This window comes from Vombatus ursinus, unplaced genomic scaffold (assembly GCF_900497805.2).
Source record: "Vombatus ursinus unplaced genomic scaffold, bare-nosed wombat genome assembly UNPS02014893.1, whole genome shotgun sequence".
Classification (NCBI taxonomy): Eukaryota; Metazoa; Chordata; class Mammalia; order Diprotodontia; family Vombatidae; genus Vombatus; species Vombatus ursinus.
Genome location: NW_020954671.1, coordinates 8278913 through 8304172, shown reverse-complemented (window position 1 = coordinate 8304172; position 25260 = coordinate 8278913). Strand labels below are relative to the sequence as shown.

At 37.2% G+C, this 25260-nt stretch overlaps 1 protein-coding gene across 1 annotated transcript in view; it reads right to left on the bottom strand.

The window, feature by feature from the left end:
- RHOJ (ras homolog family member J) overlaps positions 1-18020 on the bottom strand; it is a 138152-nt gene extending 120132 nt beyond the window's left edge. The window contains exon 1 of the mRNA XM_027842851.1: positions 17415-18020. Within this exon, the coding sequence (XP_027698652.1) occupies positions 17415-17592 (178 nt within the window). The 5' untranslated portion in view covers positions 17593-18020. The remainder of the gene's footprint in view (positions 1-17414) is intronic.
- Positions 18021-25260: the final 7240 nt, after the last annotated feature.

The window sequence follows — 25260 nt, the reverse complement described above, 5'->3', positions numbered from 1 at the left end:
GCTCAGGCAAGTCACTGCTTTCCCTCTGCCATCTTGATTCTACTCCCCCACGAACTATTTTTTAATAAAGTTGATTACTTTTGAAACAACTTGAAAAACTGTGTGCAGCTTCTCACTAATCTTTCTATACACACTACATAGTATGCAAGTGATTGTGTCTCAGTTGTGTAATGTGTACAAATTGTGTGAGGGGCCATATTTTAAAGTAGAATATGTTTGCTGTATTTCACACTGATATGGATTAAGCTCTGTTAGTGCAGAGCCTAATACAATTCTCCCACATTCTTTCATTTTCATTAGAAATCTATCAATTATATTGAAAATTTATCTTCCGAGGCATTGCTATCAATGGTTTGCAAAGTAGCAAATCTTCACTGTTAGTTTCACCAACATATTGTGCATATGTAAACAAATGGGCATATTTTATAAAGTTTCTCATACAATTGTTTACAAAGATCTTCAGACATATGGACAATTCTCTTCACCACAAAATCTACAAGTGGAATTATTTGATGCTGCTTTACATAGGATTCTCTGAGCATTGTTTGGACCAGACCAATTGTTGAATCAATATTTCTCCTATAAAATGAAACTTATATGCTTAGGCATTTTGCAGTTAATGTGCAAGCAATTCTTTTTAAGTTTCAATGTGTTTTCTTAAGTTTGTTTTTGCTTGTGATTAGATTCATTTGTATTTAATTTTATCTGGAAAAATTAAAGCTTGTCAATGTATTCTACAAGTTTTCAGTCTGTCCAACTCTTTGTGACTCCATTTGGGGTTTTCCTGGCAAAGATACTGGAGGTATTTGCCGTTTCTTTCTCCAGCTCATTTAACAGATGAGAAAACTGAGGCAAAGAGGATTAAGTGACTTACCCAAGGTCACACCACTAGTAAGTGTCTAAGGTCAGATGTGAACTCAGGAAGATGAGTCTTCCTGCCTCTAGGCCAAGAATTTTATCCACTATATCATCTAGCTGCCCCTTCTACAGGTAGACTTTTAAAATATTTCAAATTATTGTGTCATTTACAGTGTTATTTACAGCTGAAGTTTTTCTATAAAGCAAATGTAATGGTCCTTTGTCTTCATTAAAACAGTAATTGTGAATCCCAATGATATATAGAGTGGAATGTATCTTCTGGATTTAGATTTTCCTTTTACTTTGCACTTCTGCATTTCTACTACTAAAACTTTCTCTATTTTTTTGTATTAGTTTCAGCTGCTGCAGTGGATTTTTCTCTTCAAACTGGTTATGTATTTATCTGTTGCAGAGATTATACCTCAAAAACCATGGGAATGAGCTTTTAAGGTCCATTCCATGGATCTGTGCCAGAGCTCCCTTGGAAACTTCTGGGAACTCCATGAATACATAGGCCTCAATGCTAAAATAGTTTCACACTTTGAGATGATGGAAGGAGTCACTGACTCAGTGGACTTTTAAAAAGGGGTAAATGTGATCTCCTCTTCCCATCTGTAAATCATATCAGTCCTATTCAAGATTTCCTTAGAGGGACAATGGAGTGGGTTGGTACACTTCCCCTACTTTGGCTCTATAGTATCTGTGAGAACATGGCAACCAAAGTACATGTCCTACCTGAATTATCCTGAGATAATTATATCTACATTATATTTGTATGATAATAAAAAAACCTGAATAATCCTGAGATGATGATTAGATCTCAGAGCCCTTGACCCTTATTCTGAAATTACATTTCTTTCCTGGCTATACATGACCAAAAAACAACCCTAAGATCATCACATTCAATTTTGGAGATCACTTTTTGATTTTAGAGGCCTGGGGATCTTGGATCCTCAGTCCAACCCCACTTGGCTTGCCAAGAAGATAAGGGAAGGAATTTTTCAGACTGTGAAGTGTCAATGTGAAATGAAAATGCCCATTCCACTATGTTTCACTTTCAACTTTCTGAAAGATTATAATAGTTATAGGTTACAGTTTTATTTCTTTATTTTATTTTATTTTTTATTTTTAGGCAATTGGGGTTAAGTGACATGCCCAGGGTCACACAGCTAGTAAGTGTCAAGTGTTTGATCTGAGGCTAGATTTGAACTCAGGTCCTCTTGACTTCAGGGCTGTTGCTGTATCCACTGTGCCACCTAGCTGCCCCCTTACAGTATTATTTCAAGGCTTTGTAAATACATGTTGTGAGTCTTTGTGCGTTTTACAGGCATTTCTTTTGTGTAGAGTAAGTAAATAGCTGTCCTATACCTGATTTATATTATATATTTAATTTCTTTCTCCTTCCATTTGTAAGTTTCCTGAGATCCTAAACATGAGCCCAAATCAAAGCTTTAAGTAATTTTCCCTGGGGTTTTAGGGAGGGATTGGAAAAAGTAAATAAGACAATAAAGTCTGATCCCTTCTTTTATGTGGTCAGGCTCCTCAAGACTGAATCTAGTCATCAGTTTCTGGGTCTAGATCTGAGAGGGATTCTTAGTGAAGAGGGAGAAGGCCCTAGCTCCCTTGAACTTAGCAGTATGTTCTAAACGTTAAATATTCATCACAAGTATCAAAAGAATATTCCAATTTTTAAAAATTAGAGACAATAGAAATGACAATTAGATAAATTTAAATTTTTGAAAATTATAAAAATTTTCTATAATGAAAAGTAAACCATTGTATCATCTATGCCCTAAATATTTTTCTCTTGTCTTATTGAGAAAGCCAGCATTTCAAGTACTATGTGAAATAGAAATGGTGACAATAGACATTCTGGTTTCTCCTCTGATTTTGTTATAAAGGTATTCTAGTTTATCTGTTACATATAAAATAGTCCTTGGTTTCAGATACATACTATTTATCTTTTTAAGGAAAGGTCTCTTTATTTTTATTTGTGAAGTGCTTAGCATACTGCTTGGCATATAGTATATGCTGAATAAAAACTTGTTCCCTCCCCTCCCCCCTTAAGCAGAAATGTGCATTATATTTTGTTTCAGTCCTGATTTTATTGTTAAAGTGCTTTTCTTCCATAACCAGCTAAGGCCCATCCCTTCCCTCCACCCCTACCTTTTCTCTCTATCAATGAAGTCTAGCAGGAAGAGATAGAAAAATATCTCATTTAAAATAACTACAGAATGCATAAGGTATTTGGGAGTCTACCAACCAAGATCTAAATAAGAATATCCCAAATCAGTACCATGTAGAGAAATGTGATGAGATTCCACTTCATACTTATCTGATTGACAAAGATGGAAAATGACAAATGCTGGAGGGTCTATGGGAAAACAGGCACAATGATATACTATTGGTAGACCTATGAATGGGTGCAACCATTCTGGGAAGCAATTAGAATTATACACAGAAGGTTATTTAACATGCACGCCCTTTGACCCAGCTATACCACTGATACACTTCAACCAAAAGAGATGAAAGAAATAATAAAAAATCCTATATGTAGAATAATATTTACATCAGTGTTCTTGATGGCCCAAACTGGAAACTAAAGAAATGTCCATCGGTTGAAAGATGGTTGAATAAGCTGTGGTATATCTCATACAATAACAACAACACTGTAAAGACAAACAGTTTTGAAAGCTGTAAAAATTATGACCAATACAATGACCATCCATCATTCCAGAAGACCAATGAGGAAACATATTATCCATCTTCTGACAGAGAGGTGGTAGATTGAGAAACATTTCTGTATACACACAATGAGGGAAAATGTTGCTTGACTATGCATATTTATTGTAAGGAATTTGTTTTTCTTTCTGTTTTTTTTTCCAATGAGGTTGGAGGTAGAAGAGAGAGAAAATAGATTTTTGGTAAAAAAATAATTAAAAACAGAGAGTTGGGGGTAATGCTACAGATGTGGAATATTGTTCTAGATGAGATCACTATTGTTAATTTTGCTAATTGTTTTACTTTTTTACATGATAATCATCTTGGAGTTGAAGTAATCTGCAAATGTTTCTAATAAAAAAAAACACATCAATAAAACTAATAAATAAAAGAATTGCAGATATTTTGGGAAACTGGCCAGAATGTGGTACTTGCCAAAATGAACGATATCGGGAAATAGAAGAGATATTACTGCACTTTGCTAAACATGCATTGTTCAACTTTGGGTTTGTACATTTCACATTCAAATACTTCAGGTCAAGTGATAACAGAATTCATCTGTGTTACGAATCTATTCCCACTGATGCAGGCCTCCACTGGTATTCTCAGCTTTATCAAATGCTGGTTTATTGAGTTTATTTCTTATTCTTGATTCTCTAATTTGTTCCATTGATCTACTTTTCTTTTTTTTAAGACCAGGATTAAATAATTTTGATAAACACTGCCTTATAATATAACTTAGCTATTCCTCATTCACTTTTATCTTTTGTTTTCATTATTTCCCTTGAGATTCTAACAGGGTAAGAACCTGCAGCCTCAAGGCTGGATGTGGCCCTCTAGGTCCTCAAGTGTGGCCCAAACATGAAGTTTGGATTCAGTCAAATGGCCACACTTGAGGACCAAGATGGCCACATGTGGCCTCAAGGCCCAGGTTCCCCATCCCTGTAACTACACCTTTTATTCTTTCCAATAAATTTTGTCATTATTTCATATAACTCCTACAAAGTATATCCAATTGACAGTTTGCTTAGGTATAGACCCAAATCTGTATAATAATTAGGTAGTATCATACTTTTTATCCTATTTGTGTGGCCTAATCATTATCAATGATTATTCAAGTCATTCTTTAATTCTGCAAAGAGTATTTTCTAATTTATTTATCTGTTTTAAGTATGTTTTTATAGATTGACTCATAGGTATTTTATTTATTTTGAAGTTATTTCAAATGATATTTCCCTTTCTATTATTTCCTCCTGGATTTTCTTATTGCCATGTAGAAGTACTGATGATTTTTGTATAGTTATTTTGTATCCCTGCTACTTGACACAATCTGTTAGTTGTCATGAGAAGCAGCATAACATAATTGAAAGAGAGCTAGCCTCAAGCTAGAAAGATTTCCTCTCACATTTTGGCTGTGTGGCCCTGTTCAAGTCTTTTAGCTTCTCATGGCTCTATGCAGCTCTACAATATGGCTCACAAAAGGGGGCTGACCTGCACTATTGGATGGAATGTCCTCCCCTGGGAGTTCCTTATACCAATAAAATCACATAGCTAGTACTAATTTCTATTATTTCAATTATTTTCCTCATTATTCTCTAGGATTTTCAATGTAAACCATCATGTCATTTGAAAATAGTAATAATTTTCTGTCCTTTGTCAATATTTTTACCTTTAATTCATCTCTCTTGCCTTATGGCCATTGCTAGGATTTTTAGAATTATGTCAAATAATAGTGGGAAAAGAGGCATCCTTGCTTTATTCCTATATTTATTTGGAAAGCTTCTAGTGCTTTCTCATTGTACATAATGTTAGTTTTGAGTTTTAGAGTCATGTTCTTTTCAGCACATTACATTGGTCCCTCTATGTCTATGCTTCGTAGTTCTTCCAGCATAAATGCATGATGTGCTTGTTAAAATTTGTTTTATTTTCTTTTTAGAATCTAGTAACATAATTATGTGGTTTGAGGTGTTTTTGTTTTTAATGCAATTAAATATGTTAATTATATTACCAATGTTGTACTATCCTTGCATCTCTGATGTAAATATAACCTAGTTATAGTGAATGAGGCAGCTAGATGGCTGGATAGAATGCTAGGTCTGGAGTCAGGAAAACTCATCTTCCTGAATTCAGATTGGGCCTCAGACACTTACTAACTGTGTGACCCTGGGCAAGTCACCTAACCCTGGTTGCGTGAGTTTTCTCATCTGTAAAATGAGCTGGAGAAGGAAATGGCAAGCCATTTCACTATCTTTGCCAAGAAAACCCCAACTAAGGTCATGAAAAGTCGGACAAGACTGAACAACAACAGAATACAGTGAATATTTATGGGGATATTTTTCTAAAGGCTTTTTGCTAGTGTAATTAGACTCTAGAACAGGGATGGGAAACCTGCAGCCTCGAGGCCACATATGACCTCCTAGGTCCTTGGGTGCAACCTTTTGACTGAATCCAAATTTTACAGAAAAAATCCTTTTATTAAGGAGACAATTCTGTGAAGTTTGGATTCAAAGAGCTGCACTTGAGGACCTAGAGGGTCACATGTGGCCTTGAGGCCACAGGTTCCCCACCCCTGCTAGAAAGTGACTGCATGGTAATTTTAGTCCAAAGGAACAACATGGGCAATTCTGACATGGAGAAAAATCTGTTTTGTCCTTTTGGACTACAATTTCCCTAAGTCTAATGCAGTCATGCTTTGGAATCTGGTTATACTAGGATTTATTTTCAAATTTTGGATCAATATTTGTTAGTCATAATGGTTTATGGTTCTCTTTATTTTTTTATCTCTACGTAGTTCAGTCATTTGGACCATATTTGTCTCATAAAAGGAATTTGGCAGATTATTTTCTTTCTAAACTTTTGAGAATTGATGTAGCTTACACATTAATTGCTATTTAGGCCTATGAAAGAGGTGAGATGGATGAGGAATTTTTTCCTTTCATAGTTGCTTTCTGACTTATTTAATTTCATTTTATGATCTCTATTTCATGATCTGTTAATCTGAGTTTGTAAAAGTTAAAGTTTGTAAGCTCTGTTTATTATTCCATTCTACTTAGAAGTAATTACCTTTAATAAGTAAGAATACTTTATGATTGAATAATTCAATAAGAATTGAATGTGAACTGGATCTGTACTCCTCACTGAATCAATTAAAACCATTATGTAAGAGATTTGGTCACACCCTAAGAAACTTGTATAAAAAGAAAGGAGCTATCTCAGCAATTACTAAAGTCCAGAAACAGGGAGAAAGGAATGGCGTCATATAGAGCTGGAATGAATGGGCAGCCCAGGGACAGCAAGAGGAGAAAGAAATGGTGGGACTGAGCTGTGGCAGGGAAGGGAGATGCGTTGAGGAGTGCCATTGGTTCTATAGGCAGAGAAGAAGAGAAGACAAGATTGCTGCTAGCAGTTTTACAAGGACTGAGAAAAGGTTTGCTTCTTTCTCCAACTTCTCCTCTTGGTGCCTATAGACACCATAATATAATCCACTGCTTCATTACCTAAACATTTCTGGAAAGCTGAATCTTGCTTTGACAACAAAGAAGTCAGATAGGTGTAAATGTAATTAAGGAAGAGAGTCAAATCTCTGCCTAAATGTTATGAATTTTCCTAACTGGGGGTTGGGGGTTGGAAATATTATGGTTGTATTCATATACTCTTGTCCAAAATAAACTTTGTAGAGGCTCACATAAGGGAGTCACATGATATTGCCCTAGACTTAAGATGAACTAATTATTGCAAAAGGATGTTGCACATTTTTGTAAATAATACTCCATTTCTTTTAAATCCTCTGTTTTGCTAGCATTTAATTGTATAGAGTATGTTCTGATGATTTTTTTTCTTTGTGATTTTGTCTTTTTTATTTTAGTAATTTTATTTTCCTCTATTTGGTTAGTATTGTTTATAATTTCTGTATTTTTTCTCTTGCATTTTATTTATTTCCACCCTAATTCTCTTTTTTTTCTCTTTTGTGTTTGTATCAGGTTATTTTGTAGATTTTCTAATTTTTAAAATTTGCATAATCAGGTCATTAATTTTCTCTTTTTATTTTTGTTACTATATTATCAGAAATATATTTTCCCTCTGAAAATTGTCTTAGTTGCATCTGAGAAATTTTGGTATATTTTCTCATTATTATTCTCTTTGAAGCAGTTAATAATTGTTTTTATGTTTTATTCTTTGATCCACTAATTGGTATGTCATTATTGAATTCCCATCTGGGTCTGTAAGGTCTATATCTCTTGCCTGTGTTTTCTATATTAACTACTATTTTTCATTGCATTATGGTCAGTAAAGGATGTGCTTAGTAGTTTTGCTCTTTATATTTATTTATCATTTCTCTATGACCTAGCACATGATCAAGTTTTGCAAAAGTACCATGTGGTACTCAGAAACTTAGAGACTTCTTTTATTCAAATAAAAGATGTTTGTGAGTGTGATCTATTATTCTATTTCCTCCTTTTAATTGTTATCTACATCTTACACTGCATATAGTTATTTCTAGTTGGTTAAATAATTGATTAATTTAATACTTGTGATCATTTCTAGAAACAGTTTGACATCAGGCCTTTAGTTCAGAATGTAACTCTCTTTATAACTTCATTATGATGGGAAAATAAGATTCAGCTCGTATCATTTCACCTTAGGAATGTGATCCCTCTTAAGGCCAAGGAAGGCCTGTGTTGGCTTTGGACTGTTTTATTTTTCATTGGCCAGAGCTCATATTCTAATAGTGGCACTTCAGATTCATAAGACTTCACAGTCTCCTACACAGTATGTTCCATGAGGGCAGAGATGTGTCTTCTCTGCCTCAAGGTCTCTTTAGTACAGTATTCTGCCCAGTTGTTTAATAAATACTCAGTGAATTGAATGTTAATAGCACCATATTGTGTGATATGAGCAGACAGGAATTCAAACTGGAAGAATGAAGTTCTTATAGGTTCTTAATAGCTGTTGTAGTTTAAAGTTTATTTTATCAATCTAAACAAAAACAGTAGGAGTCCATAGTAATAAAGGGTGTACATGAATAAACCCGGATTTGTGAATCAGGTCCATTTCTCATGTTCAAATTGGGCATGTTCATGAAGCATTTTTAAGAATGACGTTTTGCTGTGCAGTGTGTTAGAATAGACTATTATTAAATCCCAAACTCAGTGTCTCCCATCAGTTTTTTTTAAATCAAGGAAACCTGACAAAACTCAGTTGTATTAATTCAAGAGACTTCAAGTATTTTCTTCCTGGGAAGACTGAATTCCAAAGCTGACTCATCTAATCTTTTTTTTCTGACACACAAAGTGTGACCTGTATTTTGTCTTGATCAGTACAATTTTCCTGGGTCTATCCTGCCTACTTTTTTTTTCTATCTACTTTGTTCCACTGAATTACAGAGGGAGGAAGAGAAAGAGGGAGACATGAAGAGAGGGGGGAAAGGGGGAAAGAGAAAGGAAAAAACCAGAACTAGAGACAGAGCAAGAGAGAGAGAAGAGGGAGGGAGAGATAGAGAGACAAGAGACAGATATAGAGAGAGACAGAAATAGAGAGTGAGTGAGAAGGAGATGGAGATAAGGAAAGAGAAAGGAAGAAGGAAAAAGGGAGAAGAAGAGAGGGAGAGATGAGTAAAATTTTGATTGCAATAATATTAGTAATTAAATGTTATTTGTCTAAAGCCCCATTATATACCGTTGTTTTTATAGTAAGATTTAAGAGAGATTTCTTAGGCAGAGGAGCAATGCCAGTAGGACTGTGTAGAGCTAAAGTGCTTGTTTGCAGAGGACCTGTCCTTTCAAGATTGAATTGGTCATAGTAGTTGGCTTGCTGCCGAGCTAAAAGCTGGAACACTGGACAGTTCATGAACTCCAAACACATTTTCTAACCTTGGGAACTTGGCTTTTTTTAAACATTCTCTGTAAAGTGCCACTCCAGCAGCAAATACTTTATTTTTATGCCTTCCTATCTGCTCTTTCTTGCCATATTCCCACATGAAAGGAATTACTTTTCAGCATAACCACAAATACAATGTGGTTTGGCCTCTTGTGTGTCCATTTCCGTCTGAAATTGTCCTCACAAGAGGCCGGGTATCCAGTGTGGCAGAAATTGTCAATATGATTCCTACTGCTGCCCACTGTTGGACACCACTACATGAGCCCAACAAAACCAGCAACCACAGAAGGCAAGTCTCAAAGGCACTGTGTGTTTCCCCTTCTGAAAATCATTGGTTTTTCCAGAATCACTATATTTTCAAGCAATCCATAGCCTTTCATCGAAGGGAGGCCTTCCCCTCTACCGAAAAAAAAAAATCACATTTTTTAGATGAAAGTGAAAAGCATATGGTTTAAACCGTTGTCACACAAATGTTAGTCTACCAGGTGACAGAAGACTGCAATACGTAGCTTCAGATCAATTGGAAGTGAAACTAATAGAAATGTTCCTTAAATGGTAATAATAGCTTGCATTTTTATAGTGTTTTGATGTTTGCAAAGTATTTTACAAATGTTATCTACTTCGATTCTCACAGCAATGTTGGGGGGGTAGGTGCTATTCATATCCCCATTTTACAGATGGAGAAACTGAGGTAGACAGCAGTGATGTGATTGCCCAGTCACACAGCTAGTAAGTACCTAAACCAAGATTTGAACCTACTTCTTTCCAACTCTGTATGTAGTGATCTATCCATTCTGCCACCTAAACTCCTTATACAAACACCAGTTGTTTTCACCTAACCGGTAGATATTTTTTCCCTTCTTGGGGGTCTTGATTGCCATCTGTTCATGTTGTTTTGATTGAAGCTGCTATTGAATCTACCATGATGTCCAGGCCACCATTCAGTTGGAGGTAAAAGAGTTAGATAAACAAGGTTTTAGCACTGGGAAGCATTAACTGAGAGGAATGACTGTAAGTACATGGGGCTGATGCTTTATAGGAGGACGTTGACAATAATGGCCCAAGAGAAGAAGGTGCGGATGGGTTCCAACTTGTATTAGCGGAGAAAGTAACCATACAAATGAGATCAAAGGTCAGATGAGGAACTGTCCTCTCCCTATTCTCTCTCCATGTCTGGTAATGTGACTGAATTTTATACTTTCTTTTGTTTTGTTTTTGAGACTAGGTCTCTCTCTCTCTCTCTCTCTCCCTCCCTCCCTCCCTCTCTCTCTCTCTCTCTCTCTCTCTCTCTCTCTCTTCTAGGTGGCACAGTGGATAAAGTGCCAAGCGTGGAGTCGGGAAGATTCTGAACTCAAATCTGTCCTCAGACACTTACTAGCTGTGTGACCCTGGGCAAGTCACTTAACCCTGTTTGCCTCAGTTACCTCATCTGTAAAATGACCTGGAGAAGGAAATGGCAAACCATTCCAGTATCTTTGCCAAGAAAACCCTAAATGACCCTCACGCAGTGTTGGGCACAACTGAAAAACAATTAAACAACAACACACTCCGTCTCTTGCTCAGGCTGGAAGTGCATCAGCTACTCATGAGCTGTAACTTGCCCAGTTTCCAACCTGAATCAGTTTGCCCTTCTTTAGGCAAGCCTGATGGCCCTTTGCTCTCTGGAGCTCATCGTTTTAAGGCTGGACCTAGTGCAGACTTGGCTTCACTCCTACTGTTACTCAGAATTACTACACTCAAGTAATCTACTAACTTCAGCCTCCCAGCAGCAGGGACCACAGACATCTGTCAGCACCCGGCAAATTTTAGACTTAAATGTCCAAAATATAGCAGTTGGGTTATATTATGGAGACAGGAAGCTTGAGTTGGTCAGGTATGTACCTACAACACGTTTCCAAATTAAATGACTTATGCCAGAGAATCTCGAGTGCATGATGTTTAAAGAGAGAAGCCAATGGGGAAGGCAGCCTTTGAGGTAAAACCACTTCTAAAATGCAGATCAGTGAATATGGTTATTGAAGTAAGTAGCACATGAACTTTGGTCAGTAAGAACTTAGGTCACTTGACAGAATCTAGCAAAAACTAAACTCAAAAGCAGAAGTGAAACCAGATGAGCTTTGTATCATGCCTGACATTAATTGATGAGTATTCTTCAATAATGAAATATCTACTGAGAAATTCAAAGCTAGGATAGTATGTTAAAAGAAATATGGCCTCGATAAAACTACAAAATGCTTTGAAGTTCATTATGGACATCTTACACTCCCCTTGGAAGAGCATGGAGAGTTGCAGTCAGAGATGTATAATGAGATCACACTTGGAGACCATATGGAAAACACTTTCCACATCAGGCCATTTGTACTCAGAGTTTCATTCTCAACCCTGCTCTGGTTTGAAACCTAATGGGATCAGAAAATTTTTCTGAATTGTGGTACTCAAATGAAAACTAGAAGTTTTTTTTCTTTTAAATTTGTCTAAAGGTCCAGACCATCTGGTGCTTTGGCAAATAGGTTTTGCCTTTGAAATTAGTTTCCTCTTGGTAGAAATCTGTTGGACTGTTAGGGCTGCCTTCCACTTGCTTTCATCCACAGTAGAGTGGATTATTTGGATTATTATGTACCATTATTTGGTAGATTTTTCCACTGCAGTAATAGGTTCAGAGGAGTCAATTGGGGGGCAGATGTGTCACCAGTAATGGGTACAAAGAGGTAATATTATCTTTTTTTCCTTTTAAAGTAAAATCTAAAATAGCTTAATTGTTGAAATTATTTTTGTACAATCTTTCTAACTTCATCATTACTCTATTACATTAGAATCATAAATTTGTACAACATGCGAACTAGTTGATGGGTGAAACCTTATAAAGATAGTTAGTGAGAAAGGACACTAAGCAGGACCCATTAGATTTCTCTTGCCTTTTTTTTAGCTTACCTAAGTGTTGATATCTATATGGCATTTCTAGTTATCTATATAGAACTGTTATTTATTATCTAATTAAAATTCTGACTCACTCTATGAAGACAGAACAGATTTGTTGGCAATCAAATTATTTCATAGTATACATGAACTCATTTATATCTCCTTTGGGAAATATGAAAGGAATTATATTTTCTTTTAGATTCTGTGTGATACAACATTCAATCCTTTTTCAATTCAACAAATGTTTATGAGGTACTAGAGATACTCATAAGACTAGGGGCTCTATGCCTAGCATCTAGCCTACTCTGACAACATCTCAATCTAGCTGAGGGCTACTAGGATTTAGAAGGGTGGCTCCTATCTAGTGATTTCTTTATCACTGAACTATAAGTTTTTGATGACCCAAAATATATTGAACATTTGAACTGAAAGTTATTTCATTAAAGAGAATCAACAGGTTGATCACAACCAGAGAGGGAATATTGTTTCCAAGTAATTGAAAGGGCATTATCCTGTGATGAGTTATAAAATTTGGTGTGATTTTGGGATAAAGATTCATGCTTAATTAGATCATGAGTGGGTGAGAATGGGGACTGAGCAGAAAAAAGAACCTTTCTGGGTAATAGTGATTATCATCCTATGAGGGATCTGGAAGCTTCCATTAAGTCTAACTAGAGAAGGGGGGGGGGAGAATGTGTGGATCAGAAATTGGCTTTGGAAATTGATTTCACCTTGTATTGTGGATGTGGTTGTGTAAATGTAGTATGTGGGAAATTAATAAATTCTAGTCATGTTGTTTCAGGTTTATAGAATAGATTATGTATCTTGGCCTGCCACTTTCTTCTAACCACCTCCACCTTGTAATCAAAGAAGTAATTCATGTCTGACTCAATTACAAAAACAGAAACTCTATACTTGGAGAGTCTCCTTAGCAAATAAAAACGCCTAGGGAAAGGGGTAGTTTTGGCCTCAGAATGAGAAGTGGCATTGGGAGGCTATTTTACTGCCAAAAGAAAGTTCCGTAACTAAACATCCTTCAAAATCTATTTTTTAAAGGACATCTGAGTTGGATATTCCATACACTTCCCTATTTCCCTATTCACCTATTTCCAGGTCTAATAATCATCACTATCACCAAAATCTTTCTAATGACTAATTGATAGCCTGTGTGCTCCACCTTATGCCCATTTCCTTCAGTATCTTTCATTTCATAATCACATTTGCTCTTCCAATTCACATTTTAAATGAAGACATACAGGTGACAGTGGGAGAAACATCTTCATTTTAACATATAGGAGATGATGACATTTTAATGACAATACTCATAGAATTTTTGCAATATCTCTTTCCATACTCCCAAGCGTTGTCTGGAATTTTGTTTTACAAATTAAAGTGAAGTTAATATTGTGCCAGAGTAGCAGAGTTTCAAAGATGAAATCAGTCCTTGCTGCCATGGAGTTTACAATCTAGGACTAGCAATCACTGTTCAATGGACTTTCTGTAGTATGAGGCTCTCTTTACAACTACACACTGCATTTCCTTTCCAATCATCATCATCATCATCATCATAGATCAAAGATGTAGAGTTGGAAGGAACCTAGAGCTATCTAGCCCAAGCTCTCACTTTACAGATGAAGTCACTAACATCTAGGGAAGTTAAATAGCTTGCCCAAGGTGGCACAGATAGTGAGAGGTGGGTTTTCAGGTCCTCTTTTATTCTTCAGAGTTGTTAACTCTTTTTACTTGAGTTAGCACCATTTGTTTATAGGTACGCTTCAAAAGCTAATGCATTTTAAAGGAGACATGTATGTTTATTGAGTATTTATTACTGTAAGGGAGAAACTAGGTGGCATGGTGGATAAAGTGCTGGGCCTGGCATCACGAGGGCCCAAGTTCAAGTCCAGCCTCAAACACTTACTAGTTATGTGACCTTGAGGAAGTCACTTAATCTTATTTGCCTCAGTTTCCTCATCTGTAAAATGAGCAGAAGGAAATGGCAAACTACTCCAGTATCTTTGCCAAGAAAACCCCAAAAGGGGTCACAAAGATTTGGACGTGACTGAAATGACTGAACAACAACAAAAACTATGTGTAAGAAGCTGTGCTAGGTGCTGTATTTTATTTTAGAGGCTTTATAGATACGTAAATAAACAGTAACCTAACCCCTTCAGAAAACCTGATCTTACCATGCCATGCATAATGATATTATTATTAATTAATTTATATACCACTTTATAGTCTGCAAATCACTTTTAAAATATTATCTCATTTTGTATCCCCATTTTACATATGTTGAAACTATGGCAGATAGAGGTGAAGTGATTTGCCCAGGGTCACACAACCAGTAAGTATCTGAAACTGGACTTGATCTTGGGCCCTCCTGACTCCAGGCCCAGCAGTCTCTCCACTGTGCCACTTAGCTGTCCCCTTGTACTGTAGTAAATGCTCAGTGAAGATATATGTTTGCTTTAAAATACATTAGTAAGTGTATGACTAGTAGTTAAGACAACTAGTAAGTGTCTGAGGCTGGATTTGAACTCGGACCTCCCTGACTCCAGATCTAGAGCTTAGAATCGTTATAGATTCTGTAGATAAGTCTTGGAATCATTATATTCTAATAATATGTAATCTCATGTTTCTTTGGCCATTTCCACTTCTTAAAAATGTTTCTTTTATTTTTTTGCCTCACAATCCCAGTTTGTTTTGAAATATGGTTGAGATAGTAGATTGACATTTAAATATTAATTTTATAAGTGACTGGAGCCTCTTTTCTCAGTGTCTGGATTCTTCCTTTACTTTGTAGCTTTCTGAAAAAAAAATCATATCATTTTGGGGTCTTTGCAGCAAAAAGGAAGTTTGCCTCAGCTCAGTGGAGGCTGGACTGTGAGTAACTTTCTGTAGACACATGACAAGGTTTAGGCACCTATTTTGTTAAAATTACTTATATTATCAAGGTGATGATGTACCAATTCTTTTCTATATGCTATTCTTGTTAAAATATTTTTGGGGTTCATGCACAGTAATTATGCTTTCAGAAAGGGCTTAGAGAAATCATGAACAAAGTTTTGTTTTTTAGATTTTTGCAAATATAGCAAGAGTGCTATTGGGAAGTGACCAGTTATTTTCACTGTGGCTTTGGGGAGATGGGATTGGAGAAGAATGTGTTGTTTTTATCTTCTGCATAATACAGAACATAAATCACATAAATGAAGGTGGAGGAGGTGACTTAGGTGATTGTTTATTTCTAGAAAAGAGGCTACTTCCTATGGAAAGAGGGCTTCAGTTGGTCATGGAGCAAACCAAACAATTACTCAGGTTTCCTGTTGGCTATTTCCCTTTTGCTAAACCTGACCCAAAGCCAAGGTGCACATAGATAAATTTTTCCTATTGCAAAATACCAGATCTCTGAAAAGATATTATCATGAAAATATTGTTTAGAAATAGCATCCTAAGGGATATAGTTTGAAGGATATTTGCTGATTTGCTTTTGAAGGGTCTAATAAGATCTAGAGTTTCTTGAAGCTCTCAAATCCCAGATCCTATGATCTGCTATGGAATACTAAATCATAAGGAAAAGTAAGCATCTGAATGTAAAAGTTTGATAACATTGTAGTCACTTCTAATTAAATGAATTGTTCATACCCTTACTTAAGAACATCCAGAAAAGCATAAATCAGCTAAAAGAATGACATTTTTAACTCAAGCACTTCTAGAATATGGATTCAGAAGTGGAAGGAGCTTTAGAGGGGACCTAATTGAACCTCTTTGTGGTTTAGATTGGAGGCACAAAGAAACTGAGCACCTTGCTAAAGGTACCCAGGAAGTAAGTGGCAGACCCAAAATATGAACGCAGGACTTTCGGTTCTAAATCTACTACTCTTTCCAGTATGCAACCTTTCAAATGACAATGTTTTGTAATTCTTTTCTGCCCTACATAGTATCTCCTGCTTAACAGATGTTCTATTAATTTTGAGTTGGTCTGCTCTGCTTTTCCCATTGGACATTCTAGGCTTTTATCATGGGACCATAGATTTAGATTTAGAAGGGACTTTGGAGGCATTCAGTGCAATTGCTTAGAAAGAGAAATTAAGTTCAAGAGGTAAGTGACCAAGCTACTTTGGTAATACAGGGCAGGGGTAAGATTTGAACCCAAGTCCTCTGACTTGAAAAGCAGTGCTCTTTCTACTATGCCATGTGACTATTAATAAAAAATAAAATAGTGAAATTATTTCCTTTGCTTCAAGATACATGGTAGGTGGACGATAACGATATCAACCGTTTTATTCTTATATATCAATTCACATGACAAAATAAAAATTTTGGGTTGTTGATGGCTGTGATAGAAACATGAGTTCAGTGATGGTGTTCATAAATTTTTGCTTAACATACATGGACAAACATTTGAATGATTCAGTATATTATGAATATAATATAATATAATATAATTTATATATAATATGTATAATATAATTTATATTGTGGTTTAAAGTTTGCAAAAGTGTTTTACACAATATCAATTGAAAAAAATTGCAGGGTGAACATTTTTATGCAAAACATATGGATAAAAGTTTTTTTTTGGGGGGGTGTGTGTGAAATACTGCCAAAATAATGTTGGGTTTTTAAAGGATCCCATTTTAAAACAAACGATCCTTCAAACCTATGGCTATAGCTTAAGAACCCAAATGGAAACTTAGGTTAATTTTTCCAACACTATATAGTTGCTTAAAATAAAAGAAAAGTGACATAAATCGATTTACCAGTTCTCCTTGGTTTATCAGGCTAAAGGATCTCGCTTACTTCCTTTCCTGAATCTCATAAAGATCTGAGAAGTAAGACTGGTCTCTTTGAACTCTACTTTGATAATTTGTGTCTCTCCTTCCTCCTCTTCATTAATCCTTATGTCATCAGTTATTAGACAATTACAGAACAGTGGCTGAAATACATTTGTCAGAATAAGGAACATTTTTCCCCCTTTCGATTATTTAAGCCCAGTGATGGTCATTGTATATTTTCCGCATGTCACAAAAAGTTGTCCTTACCTGCATAGTGGTCAAACACGGTAGGCACGTACTCCTCTGGGAAGGCGTCATTGGCGTAACTCATCAGTAAGCAGGTTTTCCCCACTGCACCATCTCCGACCACCACACACTTTAGTGGTTTCTTCACTTCCTCCTCGCTGGGGCAACCACTTTGCTCTCGTTCCTCTTTGCAGTTCATTCTTAACTGGGGCTATTCCCGATTCTCCCAAGTTCTTCTAGGAGCGCATGAAGAAAAACCCGAGTGAGCGCCCAGGTTGTGTTTACCCTCACTTAGCTGGGTACTCTTGGCTCAGACTTAACATTTTCCAGGTTGCTGCTGTTTGCCCTCTCACTTTACCATGCTGGTAAAGAAAGGGAATGTCCACTTTGAAAGAAAAGTAAAATAGCTTGTCTTTCCCCTGTCCGTTTGAATCAAGACACCCTCATTTTCCTAGAGATCTGGGTGTTTACTGCGATCTTGAAAGATAGCAGCCTGAAGCTTTCGCTCTTTCCTCCCTTTCTCCAACTTGGCTGGAGACACCAGGGATTTCTTCTAAATCCTTCCCATTTTCCATTTCACATCTAACATGGAGGAAAGCCGGGATTTTTTTTTTTTCAAATGGAGTTTTTCCTTTCTTTCTCCAGCTTACTAAGTGTCAGGAAATCATGGGTTTCCTGCTGCATTCCATATTAGGATGAGTGGGCTGGTGAAGGGCTCCAAACAATGAGCAGTCTGTGTGTGTTTGTACTTCAGAGGACTGTGCCAGGACAGAGAGTCAACACTAGAGGTCCCACTGCGGCCAGAAGTTGAGACACTTCCTCTTCCACTGCTGGAAGGGGGCTGCTCTCTCTGCTGGCTGAAAAAAAAGCTGAGGAGAACAGGCAGGATGGGGAGTGCCGTCTATGCAGAAAACAAGGGAATCAGCTTAATTAAGCGTGAGAGACCACACCACCAAGTATGAGATAACAGATGACATCACCCCAGTACTGACTTATCCTGAAAAGCTTGGCAACTTAAAAAGGGGGCAGTTCTTTAGGCACTTAACTCAGAAGTCTTAAACTTTTCCTCTCCCTTGCCATAAAGGAGAAAACTCTCCAGGGTTATAATTGTTTTGAAGGAAAACTTCATTTTCCTCTCAAGTGTCATAGCTGCAGTGTGTATGTGTGTGTGTTTGTGTGTGTGTGTGAACCAGCTTTATAAATTGCCACACTTGCACTAGAAATTAAAGTTTTATAATCATCACACAAAAGAAATAGATCATTCAGTTGAACTCATCTGAAAAGTAGTTGGCATTTACTTCTCCCTATTAGTGAATAATGAACATGTGTGTCTCACACATTTAACCCATTTGGAGACCAGGTTTCGGATTGTTTCAAATTTCAAATATTGAGATTTTGCTTTGGCATATTGATTCTGGATTCAGTTAGACACAATAAGCATTTATTTAGTGCCAGGAGCTGTGCTAAGTGCTAGGGAATACAGAGATGAAAAGGAAACATTTCCTGCCCTTTAGGAGATTATATTCCTATGGGAAAACAGCACACATATTGATAATCAAATGCAAAATACATGCAAAATAAATACAAAGTTATTTGGGGGGGGCAGTGAGATACAATGCTAACAACTAAGGGTGAGGGGAAGGATCAGGAAAGGCTTCATAGGAGCTAGCATTTGCCTGGCACATAGTAGGCACTTAATAAATTTTAATTGATTAATTGATTGAAAGGACCAAGGGTTGGAGGTGAAGAGGAAGAGCATTTTGGCCATGGAAAACAGCCAATGTAATGGACAGATAGCAGATGGAATGTCTTATTTAGAGAACCATAAGTCAGCCAATTTAGCTGGAACAGAGTTCATGAGGGGAAATGGTATGCAATCATTTTGGGAAGATAGATTGAAAGTAGATTGTGAAGGGCTTTTAAATGCTAAACACAAGAGTTTGTATTTGAGTCTGGAAGAAATAGGGAGCCACCAGAACTTCTTGAGCAGGGGAGTGATACATGCGTTAGGACTGTCAATTTGGCAACCATGTGGAGGATGGGCTGGAGAAAGAAGAGACTGAAGGCAAGGAGACCAGTTAGGAGGATATTGTGAGAGGTAATGAGGGTCTGAACGGGGGTAGTGATCAATCAAATGGAGAAAAGGGAATAAATGTGGGAAATGCTGTGGAGTTGTATCAGCATGATTGGGGGGAGGTGGGCATGAATGAAGAAAATGGGATGACTCCAAGGTTGTTAACTTCAACGCCTGGGAGGAAAGTGATATCCTTAACAAGAACAGGGAATTTAGGAGGTGGGTGAATTTGGGGTAAAAAATAATGAGTTATGTTTCAGACATGTTGAGTTTGAGATGTCAGTGGGACATCCAGGTGAAGATTGGAGGACTCATATCACCAGCTCCAGCAGAGAATTGGTGATATGAGCCTGAAACTCAGGAGAAAGACTAGGGCAGGATATGTCAACTTTGGAGATGCATAGAGATGATAACTGAACCCATGGAACCAATGAGATAGCTAGATAGAGAGACAGAGAAAGAGAAGGAGAGAAAAAGAGAGAGGGAGACAAGAGAATGGAGAAAGACTCATAGAGAGATAGACACGGAGAGACAGAGACAGAGACACAGACAAAGTGAGACGGACAAACAGACAGATAGAGACAGAGAAAGTAGATACAGATAAGAATCCGGCAAAGAAAACTGAGCAGCCATGGTCAGAGGAGAGCCAGGATTGAGCAATGTTATTAAAACCCAGGAAGGCATATCCTTTGGTGTCATGTTGCAGAGAGGTCAAGAAGGATGAGGATTAACAAAAGGCAATTGTATTTAGCAATTGAAAGATCACTGGTAACCTTAAAGCAGACCTGCAGAACTTGGCAGTAGGTAAAATAGGCTAAACTTTGAGCTGCAGATAGGTCCTTAGTGGCTCACTTTCCAAGTAAAGATACAACTAATGATTAAACCATTTTACAAATGAACCATATTAAAAAAGAGAATTTTCAGTTAATATCAATTAATCACACTTATTACTTAAGATTTTTATTTACCATGAAATTGCTCTCAGACTAGAGACAGACTGATGATGGCTGGTTGCCGTGGGTCACGTGACAAACAGGAGAAAGTGCGCGGTGGCAACCCACCCTCCAACTTACAAGACGGGCACAATAGTGACTAGTGGAAGGTAGGTTAAGAGGGGCCTGGACAAAGCACTCATTGCATCTTTACTTTCTTTTACATCCTCTACATTTTATCGTGGGTGCCTGAAATCCTTTGGCAGGACATAAGCAGCCCATGGGCTATATGTTATACAGGCCTGCCTTAGAGAAAGCTGTTTCAGTCAAGTGGTGAGGAAGGAAGTCAAATTACAAGGATTTAATCCTCATCTTTTCAGGTCAGCCTGGGCCTCTACTAGTCTTAGCCAAGTCGATAGCTGATGTGGAGATCTGTTGGAGTATGGTCAATGATGCCTCCTTTTTCTCAACATGTAACTAATGTACTTTATCTCATGTGAGAAAATAAATAGAACTCAGGGAATGACTTCAGCAAACAGTTCTGATATCATTTTATTCTTCTGTACTTTTCTTTGAAATTTAATTTTTAATTTAGATATCTTTTAGCTTCTAATATGTACTATACATACATATGTATGCATATATGTATATACATTGATTCATGTGTATATTCTTATTAGTACCTATAAATAGTCTCATTTTTTTCTGGTTTTGGCATCATGCTGTGTCAGAAACTATGAAAAATAGCAAAGCATTATACATTTCTTAACATTTTGGCCTGAGAAGGTCAGCATGCTGATTCATGAGGTTGTCTTTAAAGTGAATTATATGTACCATTTCAACATTAATCTTTCAGAGTTAATCTCAGTCACCGTAATAGCAATTTTCTTTAAGCTAATGATAGGCAATATGATTCTTACTAAGCTAGCTGACTTTAAAAACCAGAAGAATAACACTAAGTAGTTAGATATGTTTTACCCAAGGATAGCTATGTGGCAAAATAGATAGAATACCAGGATTGAAGCCAGGAAGACTCATTGTGATGGGTTCAAATCTGGCCTTAGACCCCTACTGACTGTGTTACCCGGAACAAGACACTTATTCCTGTTTGCTTTAGTTTCCTCATCTGTCAAATGAGTTGGAGAAGGATATGGAAAACCATTCCAGTGTCTTTGCCAAGAAAACCCCTGATGGGGTCATAAAGAATCAGAAACGATTGAAATAACTAAACAACAATAACAACACACCTGAAGGTTTGCTTCAGCAGAGCCGGAAACAGTACCCAGAGTCACTTGTTAACATAACATGGACCAAGTGACTTTGCTTTTTTTGCTCTTGGGGCAATGAGGACAGTTGTTATGATTTATGTACCATACACATACTGATCCTCCCAAATTATTTGTTTATCTCATGTCATACACAATGATGGGGCTACCCTACCCTTTTCACTTTGTGCATACTTACCCAGGCTGTGAGGGAAGTCTTGGATGCAGTTTTCTGGGATTCCAGAGGAATCCGTTTCCTTAGCGATTTATCTCTCTGAGTTTTGACTTTATTTGAACCTCCCCAGACACCAATCATATATTTTTGCCTGGAATACTGATTCCTTTAGTTGCTTCCAGTTTTGATAGTTTACCACTAGAAGTGACATACTACCCTTCTGCCTTCTGCTTCTGCACCTGCATTCAAAAGTCTGACACAGAAGTAAGACAATTGGAGTAGATATTCACATTCTTCTTCAATTTCTCTCTTCAAGGGGCTGCTTTGAGTTCAGACCCAGTGATATTGGCCCACTTCCAGATATTAAGCAGGTGGGGATTGCAGAGAGGTAGATTTGGGCCAAGGCAATTCTGGTGATAATGAGGAACTTCAAGGTCTCCCATGTAAACTCATGTGATACTTAGAGTACTTCACAGAACCATTGGTGCACCCCAAAGTAGGCCTGAAGCTCAAGTTTAGTTGTGAATCTTCTTTTTTCTAGATGTAAAATGGGAACCCTAAGTAGGGACTAAGTCACCTTCCTAGGAGCAAATTTCACTCAAAGATATTTTTCTGTGACATCAGATTATCTGTACTCAGCCTCTGATTTTTACAAGCCCTTCCTTATTTTCTTGACTGAGACTACTTTACAATTAACTTAGTAGTCACCACTTTCTCCTTCCTCCTTGGAGGACTGACTGGTCTCTTTCTTCTCTTATCAGCCTTGACAGAAAAAGAAGTGAAGAAAGATTAGGCATGGTGCTGAATTTGAGAAAGGAAGATGTGGGAATTTGCAGAAAGAGGGGGTGAACAAAGTGGCTATTAACTTTGACTGTCGTAGTGAATACTGTTTGAGAACCCCTTATCAAAAATGAAATAAAATCATAAAGCTCTTAGCATAGTGCCTGGCACATAGTAAGCTACATATAAATATTATTATTATTAGAAACATAGGTATTTATTTGTGGGTTCTGCTTAAACCTGCCCAATAGAACCTCCTCATTTGTAAGAAATGCCTAGACTCTCTAGGTTGCATACCAAAGAATGACTGAAAAAAAAGGACTGCCTAAATTGGTTTCAAAAAGCCTCCAACTGGCAATGAGTTGTTGTTGTTGTTGTTTGTTTGTGTGTGTGTGTGTGTGTGTGTGTGTGTGTGTGTCTGTGTGTTGGGAGGGGGGTCCCCACTACATCACTTCATCAATACTATAAGGGGGATCTCACTAGGGGATATTTTTCTTCCTTCAGTTTTGGGAGCTTGATTGTTATTTTATTTCTACTTTCCTTTTTTTAAAGCAGGGTTTTCTAGTATTATTGCTATAAATATTGAGTTTGGAGTTAAATTTAGTTTAATTTTTTGCTGATTCTTGGAAGAATTATTGGTTGTTGAATTTATAATCTTTATGCATAATTCTGTTGAAATATATTTTTGTTTCATTCTACTGAGATTCTACAGCCTATTTTTCCCTGTTTTTATTTTTTTTAATTTCCTTTCATTTTGGTTTTATTTTGGTTTTATATTTGGTTTTCTAGGTAAGGAAGATTTAGTCATCGCTTAGTTATTAGTCATGTAGAGGCCACAAATACAAGACAGATGGACAGGCCCACTAGGCGATAATCAGAAGAGAAATCCATCATCTCTTACTATTGTAGAGAAGACAGTCAATAGAGATTGCTTGAATTTGTGAAGAGAATGCAATTTTATTACTGTGTAAGTTGGAGTCTATAGGGCCAGTATCAGGAAAAAAAAACCCCAGCAAAACTCCAACACAAATTGTCAAGTCAACAAAAATTTATTAAGCATTGTTGTATCAGGCACAGTTCTGAGCACTGGGGATATAAATACAAGCAAAGAGAAAGATAATGCCTGCCTTCTGGGAGCTTTTAAATGGAGGAAAACAACATCAAAGTTGAGCTGAAGGGGGTGGGGGGAGAGAAGGAGGGGAAGGTAAGGGAGAAAGTCACTGCTTTGAGTCATGGTGGCAAAGTCAGTAGAATGAAGGATGACTGATTTGGGCCCTTTCTCAAAGTGGGTTCTGGGATCAACTTACCAATGAGGAAATGGAGTTTTACGAGTGGAGGGAGAAGGAAGCTGAACCTTGGTGGCAAAGTCCTGAGAGTGAAGCATGGCTGTTTCTGGCTCTTCCTTAGAATAGAAATTTCTAGATGAATTCACCAACGGGAGAAGGGGATCATAAATAGGTTGACCTGAACCCCCAAAATAGTGAGAATGACTTCTTTATTGATTGTCATGAATCTGTCTCAGTAAGACTTATAGACTCCCCTCAGAAATAATGATAAAGATTGAGGATGTGGGATGCATTATCCTCTTGGACAGTGGCTCTCAAGTGACTATTATTTTCTTGTCATTTTATGGGTGACATTTAAGAAAATTATCACTATAACCTTTGGAAGGGCTTGGACTTAAAGGACTGGTAACAAATAATGCACACATTTGGGCTATACCAGGGTAAGTTTGGAGTTTCCTAATGAGGTAGTATGGCCTCAATAAAAAAAAAATTAATACCTTGGCTTTGGTATGTATAGACCCAGAAAAAATCTTTGGTGTTTTAGTTCTGATGGGAATGAACTGCAGTTTATTTAAGATACTACCAGGATACTGAAGACAATAAGCTATGATCCATTACCTTCCCACTTTGACTATTTCTGTAGCTTTTGCAGAGGTCTACAAGAGAATTGAAGTAAGTGGTGACAGTGAACATTGTCAGAACACTGGCTCTTCAGCTTTAGAAGTAGATACTGGGATATTTGACTTGGGTGATTCTCTAATACCAGAAAAATGGAAGGATTATTTGAGGCAAATCTTAGCCAGGGAACAGATGTGTTCTTAATGAGTGAGTGAAATATGGGATATGTCTGATGAGTTACTTGCAAGATCTGTCTCTCCAACTCCTGGATACTCTAGGAAAAATCTCAGAAGATTCCTTTATCTGTGATGAATGATCACAGAAACAGTCCCAGAGACCCACTGATCCATGTACCATCACAGAATCAAGCAGTCTTATGTGTATCAATATTGTTCTTGTTTGTCCTTCATTTTCGAAGAGGACCAATAACATCATGGAATGATAGCTTTTGTGTGAATTGGATGTAAGCGATGCACAAAGTCATCAGCCTTATTCTCTCTTCCAAAGTCATGAAAATCCAGTGACAAGACAAAGTCAGGATGATTGGTGATGGCCTGGGATGCAGTGGATGATGTTAGCATCTTCCATTCCTCATCAAGGTCTAAGCACTCCAAGCCTCCCTCAGCTGCCTTCATGGTCATTGGAACAATTTATTCTCATACACTCATTCGGCTAGCGAGGCTTCATATGTTTGGGGTAGACATTCCCCTAACTCGCCTATCAGTTACCCTCAACTT